Source organism: Rhinolophus ferrumequinum, chromosome 13 (assembly GCF_004115265.2).
Source record: "Rhinolophus ferrumequinum isolate MPI-CBG mRhiFer1 chromosome 13, mRhiFer1_v1.p, whole genome shotgun sequence".
Classification (NCBI taxonomy): Eukaryota; Metazoa; Chordata; class Mammalia; order Chiroptera; family Rhinolophidae; genus Rhinolophus; species Rhinolophus ferrumequinum.
In genome coordinates, this window is record NC_046296.1 from 55,570,425 (window position 1) to 55,592,835 (window position 22,411).

Sequence of the window (22,411 nt, forward strand, 5' to 3'; positions counted from 1 at the left end):
TATATTTTTATATGTCTCAGATATTACATAATAACTAATATTTTCTGTAATTTTATCAAATTGTGTGAAAAAAGGTATACTATATTTTAAGTAAACCTTTTTAAATTTTTTACATTTTAACCTCGCTAAAATTGAGATGTGTGTTACCATCAGTGGTGTGTTAACACTTTGTCATGGTTTAATGGCAATGTTCTTTTCTTTCTTAGTGTTACATAAAATAATGATGTGTCTTATAATTGATGGCATCTTAGATTCTATGAAATATGGTATTCAAACATACTTGAGATTAATGTAAAGTCACGCTTCTCATTCTTTGAAAAATGAACTTGTTTGGAATTTACATTTTGGATTAAAGAAGTTTCTTTTTTCATATTAACAAAAGTGGACTAAAATGACATGTACAAAAATGTTCATGGCAACTTCATTCAAAACATTTTAAAAGGAAACAGGCTAAATGTCCATCAACAGGAGAATGGATAAATAAATAGTGGTGTATTTCTGTAACAAAATATTGAACAGCAATAAAAACGAATGAACTGCTGACACTTGCAACAACATGGATGCATTTCACAGATACTGTATTGAATGAAGCCTGGCACAAAAGATCCATCCTATTTAACCCATTTATATGAAGCTGGAGAACAGGGAGCCTCATTGGTGGAGATAAAAATCAGGGTAGTATAGTTACTCTGTTGGGAAGGGGCCATGTGCAGACCTGGGGTTCTGGAAACATCCTGTGTCTTGACAGAGGTCTTGGTTGCATGTGTGCATCCCTGTGTGAAAACTCATCAAGCAGTACACTATAGATTAGTACACTTTACGTAAGTACTCCAAACGTATAGTATAAACAAAGGTGGGTTTGTGTTGGAATATGAAGGAAATGGTCCCCTCATGTTACTTTATTCGTATGTGCCACATTATCTGAAGGTTGTGTGTTGTGTTGTTTTTAGAGAATGGGGTTATTCTTAGATCTACAAGAGTAAAGCTTTATATCCATAGTTAAGGGGAGGATTGATTTTCTTTGAAAAGAGAAGTTGTCTGGTGTCCTGAAACTGAGCCTGCGCCCCAGGTGTGTGAGGATGGGCTCACCTACTTACATGTTATACTTTAATGAATGTTGGCGGTCTAACTTTTTCCCTTTTGTTCTTCCTGTCTTCTTTCCCCTAAATCTCAGTTATGATTTATTTAGATTAATTTATTGACTCACATATTTCCTGCACTCAGTCACATATCTTCCAGGCACTTGGAGGCACTGGAATGCAAAGAGGAGGAAGACATAGCCCGTATCTTTGAAGAGCCATAGAAATAGGTCACATAATCACAGAATTTGATTACTGGTTTGAAAGCTGTGATTAATATAGATGAGAAAGGGAGTAACTCTGAGGCTATAAGACAGTTTCACAGAAGAGATACATTTGAGCTAGATCTTAGAGGGTAGACTACCGGGTAGAGAATGGATGGCCTGGCATTATAGACACAGGAAATAGGACATCCAAAGGATTGGCAGACCAGCACTGCCCACATTCAAGTGAGCTTTTCTTAGTGAAGTACTCCGCTGGCTCTCTGTAGCCCTTTGTATTATTCAGACTTTGCCTACACATATTTAAGCCTTCCACCAGGATGCTTATAACCATTCACCTGCCTCCCCTTCTTCCTCCTGTTTGTTCTGTTTCCTAATGCTAAGGGATCTCTTGCGTTATCTTTGTCCAAGAGCCGAGACATTAGTTATTGACCCTTTTTTTTAGGTTTGAAATAACCTTCCATTTCTTTCTATTGGAAGAATCCTCCTTTTAACACAAAAACGTCCTCAAAGCTCACTTCCATCTGACCTACACCTACTGAGGAGTAATTAGTTGGGTGGGGCTCTGAGCTTTTTCCAGTGTTTCCTTATGTGATTCCTATTAAATGGCTAAACAAAAAGAATAAAAAAGATTATAAAGCTACGTAAACATTTAATTGCATGTTATGATACGTGGCATATTTGTGCTTGTTCCATAAAGTGTGTGTAGCTTTAACTATCCAGACCTCTGTGTTCAAAGCTCAGTGAAACATTGGGTTTTGCAGCATTTGTTGGGGGGGCAGTTGCTGGAGAAGAGTTGGCAGACGTCATGCTCTCTTCTGTGCGGAGCTGTTTGGGTTGACCTTGCCTCTGGCTGAACCCAGAGTAGGCTCTGGCTCTTCTGATACTCAGGCCTCGCTCACCTTCGCGTGGGAGATGCAGCACCTGCCCTACTGACCAGAAACCTTCCCTAGAGCTGCCACATGATTTCATCCATGGTCAGAAAGCAGTCTGGCTCCTCATCAGGAGAGAATGTTCCTCTGAAGCAGACAGGGATTTTCTGTTGTGGAATATACTCACTGAAGGTCAGGAAGCCTGTTACAGAAACACATTTTTGTCTTCTCACTGAGGGAGAGAAAAGTTGAACAGTTTACTATACATAGTAAGCAGTCAATGAATGTTAGCTATTATTACTGTCAGATGCTGTCATGTAAGTCCCCATTGCACCTTAGATAGAGGAGAACTTTCAATTACAACTTCATTCATCACTTTAGCAAATACTTATTAAGCATCTATGTACCGGCCATGGAGGATACATTAGGGAGTAAAGCAGTAAAAGTTTTTGTCTTTGTAGAAGTTAGCATACTAAGGGAAAACTGTGATGTGAGAAATGAAGGAAAGAAGCAGGACGTCTGTTGGATGTAGGGTGGACAGAGAAGGCCTTTCTGAGAAGGTGACATTAAATTGCAACTTAAGGGGTGAGAAGGACCCAGACGTGCAATTAGGTAGAATTATAGGACTTGATGTTGGATGTGCGTGTATAGGAGAGGGACGCATCAAAGGTCACTTTTTTATTTCTGGCTTGAGCCACTGAATGGACAGTGATGCCATTGACAGAGAAGGGAAGACTGAGGGTAGTGGTTTGGGTGAAGATTAGGACGAGGGTTGTAGATGGGGATTGAGAGAGTCGTTTTATACTTTGGTTTGAGATGCTTGTGAAATACATAAGTAGATTTTTCAGTTGCATATAGAAATCTAAACTTGGAGAGATTTGGGCCTGGGATGTACATTTGGGAATCATTAGCCTCGAGATGCTATTTCAAGTCGTACAAATGGATATGAACTCACAGAAAAGAGTGCCCAGGACAGATCCTTGGGGAATGCCAACATTTACAAGTCATGTAGAAGAGGGAGAGTAGAGACAAAGGAATGATCAAAGAGATAAGAGAAGATCTGAAAATGCTAAGGAAACTGGGCTTTGAGTTTTACTGGGTGTGCAAGGAAGCCCCAGAACTTGGCCTCTAATACCCGCTGTGCCAGTGGCTCAGTCCTTCCCGTCAGTCAGTTGTGTACTGTTTTCTTCTGAAAGGAAAGGGGAAGCATTTGGCTCCACTAATTCTAGATTTTAAACTCCTTGGGGGCAGGGAATGTTTGTTTTCATTACTACTGAAGGCTCAGTGCCTGGCATATGGTAGAAACTGATGTTAAAATTAAAAGTTCAGGACAGCAGCAGTGTTGTTTTCAGTTATCGTTATTATATTTAGGTTTGCATAACTTTAAAGAAGCTAAAGAATTTTCTTTTTTTTTACGGTTTTCCCACTCAACCAGGTTTTCAAGCTAGAAATGCCCTTCTTCAGTCAAATCTTTCTCAAACTCAGCTAGCTACTATTTGGTGAGTTTGTCCATTAATTATGATTTTTAACTGTACATCCTTTATTATAAGAAGAATATTGTTTCTGTAAAAGTTTGTGACTCAAAGATGATCTGTAAAAGCAGCCAACTGAAAGTTAATATGCGTACAACCTTGAAAGCAAATAAAATTATGCAAAATGTTATTCTTGAGAATTTGGCATTTAATTATTTTATAAATAAAACTAATTTGCTTTTATATAATGCCTCCTATGAAGAATTGGAGAATATCTCATTTTTAATGCAGAACTAAATGTGATTTCATAAGTGAATTAACCATGGAACAAGACAAGCCACCTTTTCAGATGGAATATTTTACTTTCTATTTCAAAGTTTCTTCTCTCTCTCTTATGATATGAGATTAAATGTGAAAATTGGCTCACTTTTCTGTATCTGTTTACATTTCAATAAAATATGTTATCCTACCTGTTTTACTGTCATTATTCTTGCTATAAAAATAAAAAAATTGAACTCTTGTGAAAATATTTTACTCCAAATAGACTTTCTTTCTAAGTTGTGAATTTTTACATTTTCTTTAGGACTCTGGCTGACATTGATGGTGATGGACAGTTAAAAGCTGAAGAGTTTATCCTTGCTATGCACCTCACTGACATGGCCAAAGCTGGGCAGCCATTGCCCCTGACTTTGCCTCCTGAGCTTGTCCCTCCATCTTTCAGGTGAGTGCCTCTGGAGGTGGAGAGGGGTGGTGTGGATCACTTGGCAGACATGATTATTACTTTGGGATTTCCTCCACTTTAGTGGAGAGTTAAACATTTGCACTGCCTTTCACTTTTGGTATTTAATGAATTACACGGGGAACAAGTAGATACAGAAGTAGGTATGTTTTCACTGTGTTTCAGATAAGGAAACTTATGACTTAAGTGATTAAGTGTAAACTTACCCAAGAAGAGAGATGACTGAAACATTATTTGACTCCAGGTCTCTCTGGCTTGACAAGCCATATGTTGCTGTACGTTGTAACTACAAACCATACTGGGTTTTAAATATCTTTAATAGTATATTCTAAATATTAAATTGCTGTAGTCATTAGCAGTCTATATAGTCTCATCGAAAAATTTCCAGACTGCGTTATGCTAAATTTGTTTGTTTGCTTTTCTTAGAGGAGGAAAGCAAATTGATTCCATTAATGGAACTCTACCTTCATATCAGAAAATGCAAGAAGAGGAACCTCAGAAAAAATTACCAGGTAACATTGAGTGTCTAAGTTTATAGTGATTCTCTTAAATTTTACCTTGAAATATAAATGAATATTTAAAAATTTTACATTCCTAATATGTTATATGCCATACGAGAAATTATTAATATTTGGTGAATGGGATGGATTTTTACTTCAGTAAAATTAAAATCGTCAAAATTAAGAGAGTATGTAGAAAGAAGTGACAAGTGTGTGTGTGTTTGGTAAGAGTGTGTGTATTAGATATCCTAATTAAAGTGTTTTTCCCACTTTAAGAAAAATTACTAAAGCAAGTTTTGTGATGAAATCTTTAGCTTTAAAGTTTAGATATTGGTTGAAAAAGTGCATGTGTAGATAGTTTAAAATGTCAAAAAGGTAATGACATATGTGTATATCAAATCAAATAAATATAGAACCACCCAGCTCTGGTTGTCCTTGAAGACAATGCGGAGGAAAATGTTGAAAAGTATTTTTATTGGCAGGTATAGTAAATTACTTCTCTCTTGGGCGGATTCAAACTTAGAAATTTGTTTTCTAAAATTGACTGTTCTTTATTTACATGAGTTAAAATTATCCTGAGGAGACGTGTCCAAAGAGGAATAGCACTCAAAGGATCACAAGGCACGAGTTATGTTGAAGCTGGATTGCAGGCTCTGTGGGCTCTTAGTTAATGTGTGAAAATGCTGACAATACACCTTCTGTAGTTACTTTTGAGGACAAGCGGAAAGCCAATTACGAACGAGGGAACATGGAACTGGAGAAGCGACGCCAGGTCCTGATGGAGCAGCAGCAGCGGGAGGCAGAACGTAAAGCCCAGAAAGAAAAGGAAGAGTGGGAACGAAAACAGAGAGAATTACAAGAGCAAGAATGGAAGAAACAACTTGAATTAGAAAAACGCTTGGAGAAGCAGAGGGAATTGGAGAGACAACGGGAAGAAGAAAGGAGAAAAGAGATAGAAAGACGAGAGGTTGTTTTTAAGTTGTTTTATTTCTTAAAGTCATTCCATTTATAATAAGTGGCTACATTTCATTTGATAAAAAATTGTTTTTGTCATGCCTTTTCCTCTGCATCATTCATTCATACTTATTTTGTACAGATCTGAAACTTACTTGTGAGGGGTTTTCAGGGCCAATAAATATTAGAGAAAGCATGTCTGCAGATGCCTTATGTTTTAATGTAGCTAAACAGTTAAATTTTCATATGTCCTTTTTAACTGGACAGTATAGTTGATCTCAACCAGGGGAAGGTTGGTTGCTAAGCTGGGTTGAGTGAGGATCTAAGGTTAATGAGCCAGAGGAAGGAGTCAGCTTGATCAGGTCATTTAGCAAAAGTAAGCTTAGGATCCAGAGTAAGAGACCAAGGCATTGGGGGGGGCAGAAAATCGCGGTGGGGGTCAAAGGTCTAGAGAGGAATCGAGGCTGGGCTTGCACAGGTCTTCGGGATAAATAGTGTTGTGTGGGGTCCCTAGGAGGACTAGCTGTGTTTTAAAGGGCTGGGCATGGAGCACAGTAAATTATAGTGGCACTAAAATAATATGAATAGAAGTTGTTTTCTTCCCTGGTACCAGAATATGTTCTTTTAACATTTATATTCATGAAATTATCCTTTCCTTTTGTTTATTAAGAAAAAAGTAACTGCAACAAGAAGAGGGTCCTGTGACTCAAATCAGATAGTCTGGTAGATGAAGTCACTTTTGTGGAAATGATGTGCTGTTTTAGGCCCCTTGATAGAACTAGATTTGCCCAGTTAGTCTTAGGCACTCACACCCACTAAGTGCTAGATGCTGTCTCACTTTTATCTTTGTCCTCCCATCAGTTTTTGAATGATGCAAAATCGTTCATTTAAAAGTTAACTTTAATTCATTATTTTCAGGCAGCAAAACAGGAACTTGAAAGACAGCGTCGTTTAGAGTGGGAGAGAATTCGTAGACAGGAGCTTCTCAATCAAAGGAATAGAGAACAAGAAGAAATTGTCCGGTTAAACTCTAAGAAGAAGAGTCTTCATCTCGAGTTGGAAGCACTGGTACGACTCAAGTTTAAGTGAAATTTATCTGAATGATGCTGGAGTAAAATCTACCTCATGAGTACTTTATGTTTTAATGTAGCTAAACAGTTAAATTTTCATATGTCCTTTTTAACTGGACAGTATAGTTGACTAAAAAAGGACAGTGACTTATACTGAGAATTACGTGTGGTCTCAGTTCAGATGCTGATAAACCATGTACTCTCGGGCAAGACGTTTCCCTTCTCTGTGCCTTACTTTGCCCACATAAGTTGTGCTAGTTCAGTAATTTTCAGTTTTCACACTGGTCTCTGGAACATCGCCTCCAAAGGGATAAGCAGAAGGTGGGAGATGGGCCGCTGTGGTGGCAGACAGTGCTCGTCTCTCCCCAGTTCTTCCCACATTTCCCATCAGAGAAGCTCCACATTTATCTGCTTTATATTTATTGGCATTTTACCTAAGAGTTGCTTGGAAAAAAAGGTTTCTACTGCTAAGAAGAAAAAATTATTTGAAACTGCTGACCTAAATGATCTCTTACGATTCCTTCCAGTTCTGAGGACTATGGTTATTAGCTAATATCTGCCACTATACTTATTATTAGTTTTTGCACCTCAAATGTCAGAGGGTCAGGTTGTTAAAAGACTTTGTTTGACATGCAAGGTGAGAAGATCTAAAGGGCCTGGGTAAGGCATACTATTCTACTGTGACCCTAGAATCCCATAAGACTGATCTGATAGTGTAGTAAGGTTTTGCAAAAATGCGTGTGTAGCCAGGTGGTAGAGCCAAATTTAGATCTTATTTAATTGTATTCTAACATTTTATTTGGTTGATGATTTGAATCACATTTTTAAAATTATCACAGTATTTTTCATCAGAAGGGTAATTGTTGTATATTTTCAAATGGATATGAAAGCATATCACAATTATTAATCATGCCATGGTAATACAAAACAGGCCTAAAAACCTTCCACTCCTTTGTGTAGCTAATTGGATATCTGTCTGAACCATCATCTTGACTATATATTTGTCCTTAAAAATAAAATGGGAGACCTTAAGATTGATCGTCTTTCCCCCAAGAACTGGGTAATACATCAAGCTCTAGCATAGATTATTGTGCCGAGTCTGAAAAGGTCCAGAGCCTGCACTTACACATGCTAAAGATAATAACGTGAGCTCTAGGCTAGACATAGCATATTCCTTTTAGCATGTATTTCTCAAATATGAAATTTTGATTATCACTGATTTGTAACCAGGTGTCTCATTTCTCCTCACCCTACTGTATTAGTTTGCTAAAGCTGCCATAACAAAATACCACAGAGCAGGTGGCTTAAACAACAGAAATTTATTTCCTCACAGTTCTGGAGGCTGTAAGTCCAAAATCAAGGTGTTTATAGGTTTGGTTTCTTTTGAGGCCTCTCTTCTTGGCTTGCAGATGGCTGCCTTCTTGCTGTGTCATTATATGGTCTTTCCTCTGCCCATGTATCTCTGGTTTCTCTTTTGTGTCCAAATTTTCTCTTCTTATAAGGACACCAGTCAGATTGGATTAGGGCCCACCAATATGACCTCATTTAACCCTTAATTACCTCTTTAAAGGCCCTTTCCCCAAATACAGTCACATTCTGAGGTACTGAGGGGTAGGACATAACATGAATTTTGGGGGGGGGACACAATTCAGCCCATAATACTTTACCCTTCTTCTTAGCCTCCACTGACAGTCCCTGCTCTCTGTTTTTTCTCTTTTTCCCTACTTCTAAGAAGAAGGGGAAAGGTATATTGTTACAGGAAAAGAGAATTATGGCCAAAAAGCCATCCTAGACATTGTTTGATTAGAGGAAATTAGATGGCAATATTGAGGGTAAAAATAGAAGCTCAGAAAAGGTAATGCTAAATGCCACATGCAAAATTTATTCCTCCTCATTGTTCTTTGAGATTGTCTCTATTTTGATGTTGTAAATTATTACCTTAGTGCTGAACGCAGAAAAAAATTCAGTGTGTTATATTTGTGCTTTTTCATCTTAACATATGGGGTCTTGTGCTCTGAGAATGATACATTTCCTGCTAACAACTTTTTTGAGTCAAAAGATATAACTCTCAAACATACTCCACTTGGTTTTAGACATTTATCTCAGACTGAGTATAAATGACCTTTAAAATTTTAAATAAAAATTTTATTTTCCTGGTAAGAATATTCTCTATTAGCATTTTATGTTACCATATATTTATATGCTTTTCCTATAGAATGGCAAACATCAGCAGATCTCAAGCAGACTTCAAGATGTCCGACTCAGAAAGCAAACTCAAAAGACTGAGTTGGAAGTTCTGGATAAGCAGTGTGACCTGGAAATCATGGAAATCAGGCAGCTCCAACAAGAACTTCAGGTAAGCCCTTTGCCACTGAATTGTCCTTAAACATGAGCAGTTATTAATAATTCTTTCTAATAAAATGGTTTTGGGTTTTGGAGCCACGAACCCCTCTATAAATATAGATATAAATATATACAATCTTGTATGTAGTATCAGAAAGCTCATAGACCCACTAAAATTCTGCAAGACATCTGGTTAAGTTCTGCTTAATATTTATACATTAATGGACATTTGTGATTTTAAGTTTTTAGTAGATAAATACACATATACATATGTACGTGCGTGCACACACACACAAACTAAACTAGATTATTGCTGCTACTTTTAAGAAATTTTTCATATCATTACCTTTTTAAGAATTATGGTGAGAATGTCGAATATGTCCCCTCAAGGACCTGGTAATTCTGTTCTTTATTTGTGCCTTAGGATATAGTTCAATCACTATAGTTTGCAGAATAAGGACTCTGGAAGCGTTCTGTACATCTAGAGTCCCCATACCAAATTTCTCCTTCTGTATGGATTCATAAGTAATCAGTTTTTTCACTTTGTCACAGATGATATAGGCGAAGGCCAAATATTATTTCCTGTCTGATTTAAACCTGCTTCCCTAGTTATCCCTGAGTTTTCAGTCCCCCTTAGATATACACGTATTCATTCTGGAGTGTTGTGGCCTGCTTACACAGACCATTTAGCACAGATACCAAAGGCACCTCTTAGCCTGGGCCCGCTGTCATCCATCAGTCTGCCGAAAATTGTAAGGCGTCCAGGTATAGCCATTAACAAAGGCTTCATTCACCACCTTTTAATTTCAGCCATAAGTGGATTTATGTGTACTTCCATTCTAATTTATTCATAAGTTGTAAGTAGTTTACCACTACATATTATTCCTATATTGTTTCAAGAGTGATTAAGTCTTGTTTTGAAATTTTCAAAAAATTCGCAGACAACATTACACAGTTTTAATCGGCACTATTTTTTTTATAAGGAATATCAAAATAAGCTTATCTATTTGGTACCTGAGAAGCAATTACTAAATGAAAGAATTAAAAACATGCAGCTCGGTAACACACCTGGTAAGTCTCTAAGGTTTGTTTTGTCATTTTATTCTTTTCTGAATGACTGTATCAGTCATATTCTGTTACTTGTTAAAATAGCATTATTCTGTTATAAATAGCATGCATTGGCTATAGTTAAAAATTTCAAATTAATGTGAAAACTATCACAGATGTTAGAGTATTTTAGTAGTAAAAAGTATATAAAAATAAAATAGGTAATAATTATGGTATGTCTTCCTATCTTGGTAAGATTTTTATTCACATATTTCAAATATCAATCAAATAAAATGTTAGACTACAATTAAACAAGATCTAGGTTTGGCTCTAACACAAAGCTGTATGTGCATTTGGGTAAAATTCTGCACTAATTGTAAAGAACTGTTTGGGAGAAGACTTTACTATGAGACCAAACCTGTGCGATAGAGGGTGACGGTGTGTAGTAGTGATGGGCCTAAACACAACCACACCTTTTATATTAACTGGCTCTGTGATTCATATAAAGAATTTTCCCAGCTTGGCCGTCTGACACCTGTGGAACAAAATATTCTAAGATAATTTGTGGGAATGTAATGTTTTTCTTGATTAAATTTCCACCAAAAAACTGAAAAAACAAAAAAAATCTGTACATTGGATAGCATTCCCAATAACAATGCAGCAGAAAAGTTTATTTAAAGAAAACACAATCTTCAAATGTTGTGTTAGAACTAGCTAAAGTATCCTAAATGTTGAGTATCTGTCAGTCTTTCCATTCCAGGGCTCTTTATTACACTTTTGGCTATTTAGAAGGTCCAATTAATAGCATCCCTCTTTTTTGCCAACGTTCTGAACAAATTGAGAAATAAGGCAAAGGAGCAAGACATATGAGAGACCAAACTGTCACCTCATATTGATAAAGCTGGTACCAGACAACGTGGCTTATCTGTGAGCGGTTCAGGTGCACCTGTAAAACATTGAGTACATGAACAGTAGAATGCAGGTTTCGTCTGGGCAGTTCAATCTCAAGAAAGCAGGGATGGCAAAGGGCTACACTATGTATGCCAGGTCATTATCTTGAGTTCACCACCTAGTGAAGGGAGTGGAAAGAAGCTGGCAATATTGTGCTAGTAAAGGGCCCTTGACTACAGGAAAGAAATACCAGGCACAGAGACGTTCACTCTTGTGAACAATTCTTATTATGTCTCCCAATTCCACCACTATGGTCTGTCCATGTCTCTTCCCAGACAGTTTTCCTTGTACATGATTCTTTCCTTGGCTGGTCAGAGTATATCAGCTCCACCTCACCCCTCCACAGGCATTCCAGGGGCAGGACAAGCCAGCCCTCCTGTTCTGTGCAGTGGCAGGAAGTATATCATCATCCTCGGCATTGTTAGTATTTGGATTGTGAATGTAATGTAGAACACCTCTTACCAGAGGTGTGGTAGAGCTACTCTTTCTCCGTGGAATGTGATCCAATGCAGCTGTTATTTATCTATCTGTCATCTATCTATCTATCCATCCATCCATTCATCCATCCATCCATCCTATAGTCCAGTTCAAAATAGGAAACTTATGTTCAGAATTTATAAAGTGCCCTTTATCCCTTAACTTCCTCTCTCCATTACAGTTACCATTTAAAATTATCAGCCATGTGCCAGGCACCATGCTAGGTAGTTTTCATGCAAGGCTTATAATACCAGCATGGGTCAGGGAGCTGTGTCCTACACAGCTAAACTGAGAAAACAATGGCTTGAACCGGAATGTGTGGCGAGGGGCTGGGGGGAGTGGAAAAAGGGGGAAAAAAAAAGAATTAGGAGCTTTTACAAATCAGAAGTTAAGACAACCCAATAAGAAAAAAAATGGGCCAAGGATGATATGAGGCAATTCAAGATGATAGCCAATAGACAAGTAAACGGATGTTATTTGATTTCAATAGTTATCAAGAAAATGCAAATTAAAATAAGGTTTATTTTTTTGCCAGTTAGCAAAATCGAAAAACAATTGATAATATTCAGCATTGCTGAGCATATGCAGAAGCAGGTGCTTTGGTGTCATTATATACTGGTACAGCTCTTTGGAAGGGCAGTTTAGCAGTTTCTGTCAGAATTTAAAGTGTTCAAATCTTTTTACGTGGCAGTTCTTTCACTTTCTACCCTTATAAAATGCTTTCATATGTGCACTAAAATGTATGTACAAGGATATTTATTGCAGAATTTTTATGTAATAGTAGAAAATTAGAGACAACCTGAATGCCAGTCAAAAAGGGAATAGGTACATAAATTATGGAATAACCATAATGTAGATGCCATGGAGCAGTTTTAAAGAATGAACTAGAGTTATATGAACTTGATTGATAAGAGGTGTTAATAAATTTAAAACAAGTTACTGAGCAATGTAGACAGTGTGATCACATTAAAACCCCATGGAAATGTTGATTATACACATATCTAAAAATAAATGCCTATGAGGGGAATAAGCTGAGGGTTGAGATGAAGGGGACTTTTTCACTTTTTACTCTATATGCTTCATTTTATTTAAATTTTATACTAGATTTCTGTAATTTTAAGTACAATAAAGTTTTAAATATGTATTTAGATAGTAAGATTGCTATTTTAATTGTAAATGATGCAGATTACATTACATCTAGTTTCTCCATCCCTTCCTGAATATATAAGATATTATAAAAGAAGCTCTCGTTCTTACCTCCTGAAATAACATTACTAAATAACCCAGTTAGTATTAGTTTTTGAATACCTGCTGTGACTATTCTTGAAAGTACTAAGAATAAATAGAAAGCTACTTGAACAGTAGCTGCTATTAATTATTTACTGTGGGCCAAACTCTGTACTAATGGCTTTATATCCATCACCTCGTAATGCCCAGTGTACAGAGGGAGAGCCTGAGGACTGGTGAAACACCTTCCCCAAGTGGAGTGTCACTTCATGTCCTGGTACTTTAGAGTACAGAACAATGCTTACAAACATTTCCATATGAGTACCTTCCCAGAATAGGACCTGAAAAGGGGAAATGATCGCTGAGTTTTTTGTTTCTAGCTGACCCACAGGATGCATGTACATGCTTTGTCTTTCTCTAGTTAACACCAATTTGACCAGACAGTAATTGTCAGTTACTGGTGATGACATTTCTACCAAATGTAAACTGCCTAATGTTTGTATTTCAGATTTAGGGATGGGTTTACTTCATAAAAAATCCCTGGAAAAAGAAGAATTATGCCAAAGACTTAAAGAACAGTTAGATGCTCTTGAAAAAGAAACTGCATCTAAGCTATCAGAAATGGATTCATTTAACAATCAACTAAAGGTATTTATCTTGTATTACATTCATTTTTAGTTACCTGTCTTCTACCTTCCTTATTTTGATTTAATAGAATGAATAACTGAAGGTGTTATTTTTATATGTAGTACATTTTCATAATTTATTTTATACGTTAAGCTATACTAGAATAGCAAGATTGTTTTTAATGTTCTTTGTAGATATAAACATTGTGTCATGTAACTAAATATATCATTGACCATAGTTTCCAGTTTTTGATGACTCTTTTTGTTGGCATTTATGCATTTTAAGAATAATTGCCTTTGTCAGTGGTAAAGAACTGATCTCAGCTAGCATGATCTTAGGTAAGGAAAATTTAAAATAGTCCTGGTCATAGAGGCTCTTTCAACACACTAAATTCTTTTTCAGTTCCTTTGTTACAATTTAATTTATTTAACCATTGTTCAATAATGCAATAATCAGTGAAATCTAAAGAATAATCTAGCACTATAAACTTTGCATAAAAAGTAAGTTCATGATTCATTATTTGCTGCGGTGGCAGAGCAGATGTCCAAAATACACACCATATATATATATATACACACACATACATATACTGCATGCTTATTATTCTGTGCCATATTAGTTGTATACTGAAACCATACCTATAAAAGAAGATGTTAAAAGCTAAAAACTAAACTAATGTTACATCATTCAAATTTGGGAGTTGTCTCAATTATTCCTTTTATAACTGAACGTAAAGTATTACATAGCTTTTCAGGCAGCTCTCTCTTCATGTGATTTTTATCTTGCTGACATTTAGAATAACATCACACCAACTATAGAATAAACAATATGGTAAAGAAAAGAGATCATGGTGGCTTCAGTTAAGGAGGGGAAATTTGAGGTGTGTAATGTTAATAATATATTTCATACAAACATATATTCTGTAGGAAGAAAATTTAAAGAAAACCAAATAATTTGTCACTGATGGACTGACAAGCCAGCCAAGTTATCTTCCCTACATTATTTTTTTAAATATCTGTACATAGTTTAATTGGCTTTTTATCTGCCTTATCTTACAGTGTGGGAATATGGATGACTCTCTTCTTCAGTGCCTTTTGTCTCTGCTAAGCTGTCTCAACAACCTCTTCCTCTTACTTAAGGTTATTTTCTAATATCTAGCTCCTTTTCTTTTAGTTTCTTTACTGTTTTCTTTTTTAAAAAACGACTATTCTTTGCATTTCCCTGAGTATCTTTGTTTGAAATAACATATACAATATAGACCTTTTTTCTTTCTGCTTGCTTGAATATCCCTCTGCTGTCTAACTGCCTGTTTGAGTCTAATGCCAGAAATCAGTAGTGTTGCCCAGAGTAACCCTTCTCATGAGGAGCGCAAGACACTCAGAACTATTACCTGGTTCCCTTACAGCATCCCTGTGAGTTGGGTTAACGGATGGGATGCTTACTGATTCCATTAAAAGGAAAGCTAAGGAAATATGAGATTAAATCATTTATTCATGTCACTAAAAGTCATTATTTAAAATAAAACTTTTACTTTCTGAAATCCAGGGCAAGGTTATGACATATATATACCAGGCTGCTTCCTAATACTGCTACAAGGAAAAATATTAAAGAACCAATAATACAAGGACAGCTTTGTTACGTCTAATTACTAGGCCTCACATTTAGACATACTTGAACTTCAGATAAAAATGTTAAATCATACGTATAAACAGTTCACTTTGTCATGTATAGTACACAGATAATTTAAAATACTTAGTGTATTCCTGTTTTAATATACAGCAGGTCCTCAAATAATGTCATTTTGTTCCAAGTCGTTTCGTTATAATGTCGATGAGACGACGTAGGAACTTTTATTTATATCAGTTAGCCTGTGGTAAAATTGGATTCAGTATACATCGTTTCACTTAAAGTCACAGAACCTATTGATGACGTTGAATGAGGACTTACTGTAGTTTAAAGAAAGGTGCTCTGTATTTAGCACTTGCTGACCCTAGTAGATTTCGACTGTGCGTTCTACTCGGTACTAAGATGTGTAACAGTGGGCAGTGGCATACATAGATTCAGTGAAGACAGGAACATAAGTAGCGCTCATTTGTTGCCTAAGCAAAGGTTGGGCAAATTGGAAAGATGACATCAGCCTTTTCTTTGTGGTTATAACATGAATGGCTGGGTTATCTGGTCTTAGAATTTTTGCTACAGATTGCACAGAAATTTAAATCGAAGTTTCTTCATCTATAAAATGAGATTTGATGATGATTTGTGGACTGTACTCACACATGGAAGTGTCATTCTTTCCGTTAGCATTTGATTCTCCACAGGCCAGCAGATTATTCTTATCCCTGCTTACTTTCTTCCTTCTGCTTCCTGCCTTCCAGCCTTTCATTGCTTATTGATATTTCCATCAAGGACATTTAGAAAACTAAACGGGGATGAGACCTATGCAGTCCGAGTGGCCAGGAGACTGAATGTCGTGTCACAGAGGCCTGCTGTAGTCATCCTGGTGAAGTGGGACAAAGCAATCAGTTAGCACAGTAGTGAAAAATAACCGTGGAATTTTCAACAAGGAGACATCTGAAGACTTTTCTGAAAGTGGCATTTCCCTAGCGTGGTCAGCAGAAGTTGGATTACAGCAAGTCAGGAATGCATGGGAGTTCAAGAAGGGTTAAGTGAGTGTGAACACCTCTTTAGGAGGAAAGTGAAGAGAGCATGAGGTCGAAGGAAAACTTTCTTTGGTGTAAGAAAGACTTGAAGGACAAAGAATGCCAAGTTTCAGTTATGTAAGAAGTTCTGGGATCTAATGTACACAGCATGGTGACTATAATAAATAATACTGTATTGGATACTTGAAATTTGCTAAGAGGGTAGAGCTTAACATTCTTACCACACAAAAAAAAAAAAAAAAAAAAAAGGAGGGAGGCAAAGAGGAAGAGGTAACTATGCAGAGATTGTTGTGTTAATTAGCTTAATTGTGGTGATTATTTCAGTGTACACATACGTTGAAACATTAAATTGTACACCTTAAATACACACAATTGTTTTTTGTCAGTTATACCTCAATAAAGCTGGGGGGGAAAAGAATAATTGGGACCACCCTTGGAGGTGGTATCAACTTTCTTGGCGGCATATTGCTATAAGGGGAAGGGATAGTTTCCACATACTAAGACAGAAGAATGGAAATTGAGAAAATTGATCTGGTTAGGTAACCATATCCAACTTACTGTTTTAATGGCGACTGCCTGGCTCAAACCAAATATTTCATTGCCAAATTCCCAGCACCTAGAACAGTTCCTGGAACATACTAAGTGATAATAAATACTTGTTGAATGAGTGAGTGGTTTAGAATGTTCTCAGTCAGAAAATATGCAGTATTTAGGAATAGTATGTAGAGTTTATGAAAAAAAGGGAACTAAATTAGTCAAAAACAGCAGAGAACCGTGTATTGCAGATTTTTAGGAATAATCTGACGCCATGTAAATTATTCTTTTATGTAAAGGCTATGTTTTTAAATGCAAAAAGGAAAGGAAAGAGAGAGAAAGAAAGATTTGAAGGAGACAATAAAGAGAGAGGAAGGGAGGAAGACAGTTGAAGAGAGGTTGAGTGAGACTGAATATATAAAGTGATGGTCAATAGAACAAAATCCCTAGGGAAGCACATTAGGATAACCCAGAGCATAGACTGAAGGATTAGATCAAAAGAATAATCCTAGTGTAACACATGGGGAAAAGATGGGTGTGAATGCAGGCAGATTTGTTGGCGGAAAGTAGGAAATTTACAGCTTCAAGACTTAAAATTAGTTGGACCATTATAAGGAGTCTTCCCAGGCGACTGAGGATATAGAATTACTCAAACTAGACTAGAACAATATGGGTACAGATGCAAGAAGTTATATTGATTTTGAGATGGAAAGATGAGGGAGTTCCAGTCTGATGGATTAATGAGGCAAGATTACTAGCTGGTAGTGAGGAGAATGAAAGGAAGAGTAGGAAATTTGAGGAGAGAGAAGTAGACATCTCGGTGGAGCGGAGCGTACAAGCTTCAGAGAGCTGTGCTGAGCAATGCTGAATGCCTGTTTACAGTTGGAGGTCGTGAATTTAAATTGAAAACAGCATGCCTAATTGTATCGTTTTTCTTCACCAAAGTTCAACTCCTTGGGTGTAAGCACCGAGAAGGTTCTTAGATTTATACAGTTTTGAGCTTTTAATAGACATGGCCAAAGAGGGAGGAACAGGGAGTTATAATTCTTGACAGTAATTATGATAAAGATGAACTCTGAAATATGGACTAGACATGAAGGGAAGGGATGTGAGGAGAGGAAGGGGTGCTGAAGAGAAAAGAGAATGATGGGGTCAACAGAATGGAGCTCTGAATGAGTTTGGAAAATTGTTGAAATGTATGTGTTACTAGAAAATGGGTTCTTGGTGTTTGTCACAGGAAAGAATTCAAGGATACACTGAATAAGCCAAGCAAGCAGCAGTTTTCTTAGAGAAGGGACAGTCTACTCTTAGGCTGGTGAGAGCGGGCGGGCTCGGAGAAGAGCAGCTACCCCAAAGGAAAGTGGGGCTTGGGAATTTATCATACTTAAAATGAAGGCATGAAAGATTCAAGTCCTGGGGTGGTGTTATAGGCATTTCTAGGTGGGTCCTTGCTGACCACTCCTTCCCATTGGGAGGAGGGATTTTTGTCCTTATTTGGCTCTGTCAGAAGTGTCAACTGCCACACAGGGGGTGGAGATTTTCCCTAACTGCAAGCTCATAATATAATCCATTATAATAAAAGTGCACCTAAACTGGTAAGATGGCGTCCTGAGTCCGCTCTCGGCCACTGAAACCTAGTTCTGGCTGGTCTGGTAACTGCACTTTTTCTTAAGGATGACCTCATCTCGTCCCTCCTTTGTGTCTCCCTTCACCTCCTCCTTTCCTACCTTCCCCTCTCTCCCCGAGGCCCTATTCTTTCTGTCTACAGTAACAGATATACCAGGTATAAGAAAAGCTTGAAGGATAAGAACTTATGTTTGAAGAATGAGATATTTGATCAATAGTAGTTCAGTTTCTGATGATGACAAGATTCAGTGTATAATAATGCAAATGATGGATTAAATTGAGTGAAATGGGTCATTGTTTAGTCAGTCTGAGATTTGAGGTTTTGATTGGGTCATCTGTGTGGATGTCAAAGACTTGGAGAATGATAAAGATGAATGGATAAGGATCAGTGATGACCAGATAATCAATAGATAACAATAAGAGGAGAGGGCGAGTAGTATTGCGGGGTGGTATGAGTCTTAAAAAACATAGAGTTTGTATGAGCGATGAGAAATAATGGTCTGTAGATGGCAACAAAGAGCAAGGAAAATACTAAAGTTATCCCCCAACCCTGACTTCAATGGAATATGTGATAATAAAGTGAGAGACAAATAGAGGAAAAGCAGTGTCCTGAGGGATGAGCCGAAAAGGCAAATAGGCAAGAGAGTTTCCATTCAGAAAAGATATGTGACATGTGGGAGTTTCCTGACCACAAAGAAGAAGTTCCAGGGGAGGGGTTTGAGGAAAAGAAGGGTGCGGGGATTGGGTCAGAGCAAGGGGCAACATTATAGAGATGAGAATTCAGGTGATAAAGAATGATAAGACAGGCTATGTCAATTGGCAGGTGAAATGGAATTGGTCCCAATGGTCTTGAAGGAAGATAAATAGGTACTCAGTTCTAATTCTGTGGTCCTTTGGGATAGTAGAGCATCTGGAGTGATCACTCCTTTACGCTACTTGTGGTGAAACAAGTATAATATTTAGAAGTATCTTAAATTACGTTTCGTTGAATGCTGTAATAGACATTAGAAGATCAGTGATAATTTTTACTCTTTTGCTCAAGTCACGCTAAGACAAATAGCAAAATCGGTAGGTTCAAAGATGAGACATTTAACAGGCCATTATTCCATTAAGGAAATTCACACAGTATCCTTTCTTTAGTACTGAGGTACAATGAAAAAAGAACTGGCCTAGGAATCTAAAGAAATGAGTTTTGATCTTATTCATGCTCTTGCTAGTTGTGTAACTATTTGTTACTTAACCTTCAAATTTTGCTTTCTTCATTTACAAAATAAGCTGACAATATTTGCTCTCCTTTCTTTGCAGAGTCATATGATGATTAAATAAGATAGCATATATATGGAAGTACTTTGTGAATTGTTATGAGCTATTCAAATATTTTTGGTGTACTTATTAGGAAAGGGGTTGTCCTGAATCTCCAAAATATCTTTAGTGTGTTGGAAAGTCACCACTGTTGACTTCAGATAGTGATTGGGGAGGTACTTTTCATTAGAGGGCAAGTAGAATCCGTCAGCACCAGAGCTGTGGCTTACTCCAGTGGGTTAGGTTCTTCCTAATCTGTGCTCCCAAGGATCTGGGGTAAATTTGGGGATCAGGAACACTAGTCCTTTGGATTGTAAGTAAAAACTTTGATGAGCTATGTAAATGTAAGAGAAAACATTTCCCAAACCCATAATGTAAGGGTTAAGGAAGTGTTCCTTTCCTTCTGTCAGAGAATTTGAGGTCTTCCTTGAGAACCTCTTTTATCTAAGGTAGGGTATAATAATAGTAGGAAGTGTGGACCTAAAGAGCTGCTGGGCAACATGGGTTGTAAATGTTTGTTTCTAAAGCAGAGGCTCTTAAACATTTTTGTGCCATGGACTCTTCAACAGTTTAGTGAAGTCTCTGGAACCCTTCTCAGAATAATGTTTTAAATGTATAAAATGAAATATGTAAGATTATAAAGAAAATTAATTATGAGTCACAGTATAGTTTTAAAAACAAATTAGTGATATAGTAATTATGTGTTTCTATATTAATGAATTAAATAACAAAATCTAGTGACAGATAATATAATGTAATTTTGAACTCAAGATGTATATAATGTACATATCAAGTTATATGTACTATAATATGAAGATATATGTGATTTCCATTGGTGAAAAATACCACAAATCCAGCTAATAGTACCATGGTTTGTTGCTTATGTTTAGAATTAAAGGAAATGCTATATTTCAGATAGAGATTAGTGAAAGTGAAGATTAATTTTGTTCCCGTCCAAGTACCTGGACCCCTGAACTCTATTTTTTAAAAAAGCCTTGAAAAGTGTGTGGCATTCCTGTTGAGAGCCCCTGCTCCAGAGTGAAAACAAGGAGATTGAACTTGGTGATTTTCTTACCTACTTGTCTGTCAGTTCCAGAGATGGGTGTGATAAAATCTTCCACTTCCATTGTGGATTTGCCTTCTCGGACTCTTTTATTTTGGTGAGGATTTTTAAAAGTAGATTTTGAGGCTGTGTTATTAGGTGCATATAAGTGCCCAAGGTTACACAGCTAGTAAGTGAAAGAGCAGAAATTCAACCCAGAGAGTCAGGATTTGACATTATGGTTATATTAAGAGAGCAAAGCTGAAAATTTGTAAGGTAAGTATTCAACTTGCACTGTAAAAGACCAGCATAATAAAGCAAAAAAAGTAGAAGGAAATTAATGAAACAGAAGATAGACATATAGTACAGAGAATTAAGAAAGCCAAAATTTGAGTCTTTTAAAGATTAATAAAGTTAACAAAACATTGGTAAGATTGATTTTAAAAAGAAAGTAGAAATAAAGAAAATAAGGAGTGAAAAGGAAATATAATTAAATATGTTGCAAACATTAAAAGATAAGAGGATAGTATGACAAATTTCATACATAAATTTAAAAATATAGGTGAAATTAACGAATTACAATTTGCCAAAACTGACTCAAGAAAAAGTAGCTCTATAGTCATGAAGTATTTTAAATCCGTAGTTTAAAAATCTTCCCTAAAAGAGAATCTAGGCCCAGAGTTTTTACTGAAGGAATAAGTAATTCCAGACTTATTCAAACTTTCAAAATACAGAAAAAGAGGGAATATTCCCAATTTAACATATAAAGCCATCATCTCAAAATCTGATAATTACAGTATGAGAATTAACAGAGACAGAGGCCTATTTAACAGAGACAAAAATTCTAAATAATATTAAAAAGTCGAATAAAGAAATTTATAAAAAGAATAATCCATTATAACCAATGGCCAAGTTGGATTTATCTTGTTTAGCCATGCAAGATGATTTGACATAAAAATAGTTACTGTAACTTGCCATATAAATAGATTAAAGGAGAAAAATGGTATGCAGAAAAAGTATTTGATGATATTTAACATCCATTCATGATTTAAAAATGAAAAAGTTATTAGCACATTAGGAATAGAAGAGAACTTCCTTAGCCTAAAAAAGATGATCTGTCATTCTATTAAAACAGAACAGTTCTGTTCATTCACTTGTTCTCAGTTAACTGATATATTTAGCCAGGACTTCCTAAAAGCAGAGATTTAACCCAGAAGTGTGAGTCTAATGATAGGAATTTCTAGGATCACTGTAGTCAGGCAGAGGAAATGTTTTTGGCAAGCCTTGCGGTTTTCTCCAAATCTTGTTAATATACATAGACTAGTGTTTATGCATTTTCATTTATCCAATAACTACTAGTTAAATATCTACACTGTACTAGCCTCTCCCTTGGGTGTGAATACCTTAATGACAGTCCTGTTGTCAAGAAAGAAACTCCAGGGGAGTAGGCAATCTAGTCAGAAGACGTTGGCTGTGATAGAGGAATGCACAGAATGCCTTGGGGAGTACAAGGAAGCTCATTCACTCAGACTCGGAGGAATGGGCCTGAAAAAGGAAGACCAGGAACAGTCTTTTAAAGGACAAGTTGGAGGGCTAACCTTGCAGCCATGTTAAGATCAGTTATTAATTTGGCTCCTTTTTACTCTCCTTTTAAACTTGTAATTCTCC

General features: G+C 36.6%; 1 protein-coding gene across 6 annotated transcripts in view; it reads left to right on the forward strand.

Moving 5' to 3' along the window:
* Positions 1-22,411, forward strand: part of ITSN2 (intersectin 2) — a 123,965-nt gene that overhangs the window by 44,693 nt on the left and 56,861 nt on the right. For 4 of the 6 annotated variants that reach the window (XM_033124600.1, XM_033124603.1, XM_033124599.1 and 1 more), the window contains exons 9-17: positions 3,608-3,671; positions 4,228-4,365; positions 4,810-4,895; positions 5,588-5,850; positions 6,756-6,905; positions 9,123-9,263; positions 10,234-10,321; positions 13,461-13,600; positions 14,638-14,718. In XM_033124600.1, the coding sequence (XP_032980491.1) occupies positions 3,608-3,671; positions 4,228-4,365; positions 4,810-4,895; positions 5,588-5,850; positions 6,756-6,905; positions 9,123-9,263; positions 10,234-10,321; positions 13,461-13,600; positions 14,638-14,718 (1,151 nt within the window). The remainder of the gene's footprint in view (positions 1-3,607; positions 3,672-4,227; positions 4,366-4,809; positions 4,896-5,587; positions 5,851-6,755; positions 6,906-9,122; positions 9,264-10,233; positions 10,322-13,460; positions 13,601-14,637; positions 14,719-22,411) is intronic. The other 2 variants (XM_033124602.1, XM_033124604.1) reach the window with 1 other exon arrangement.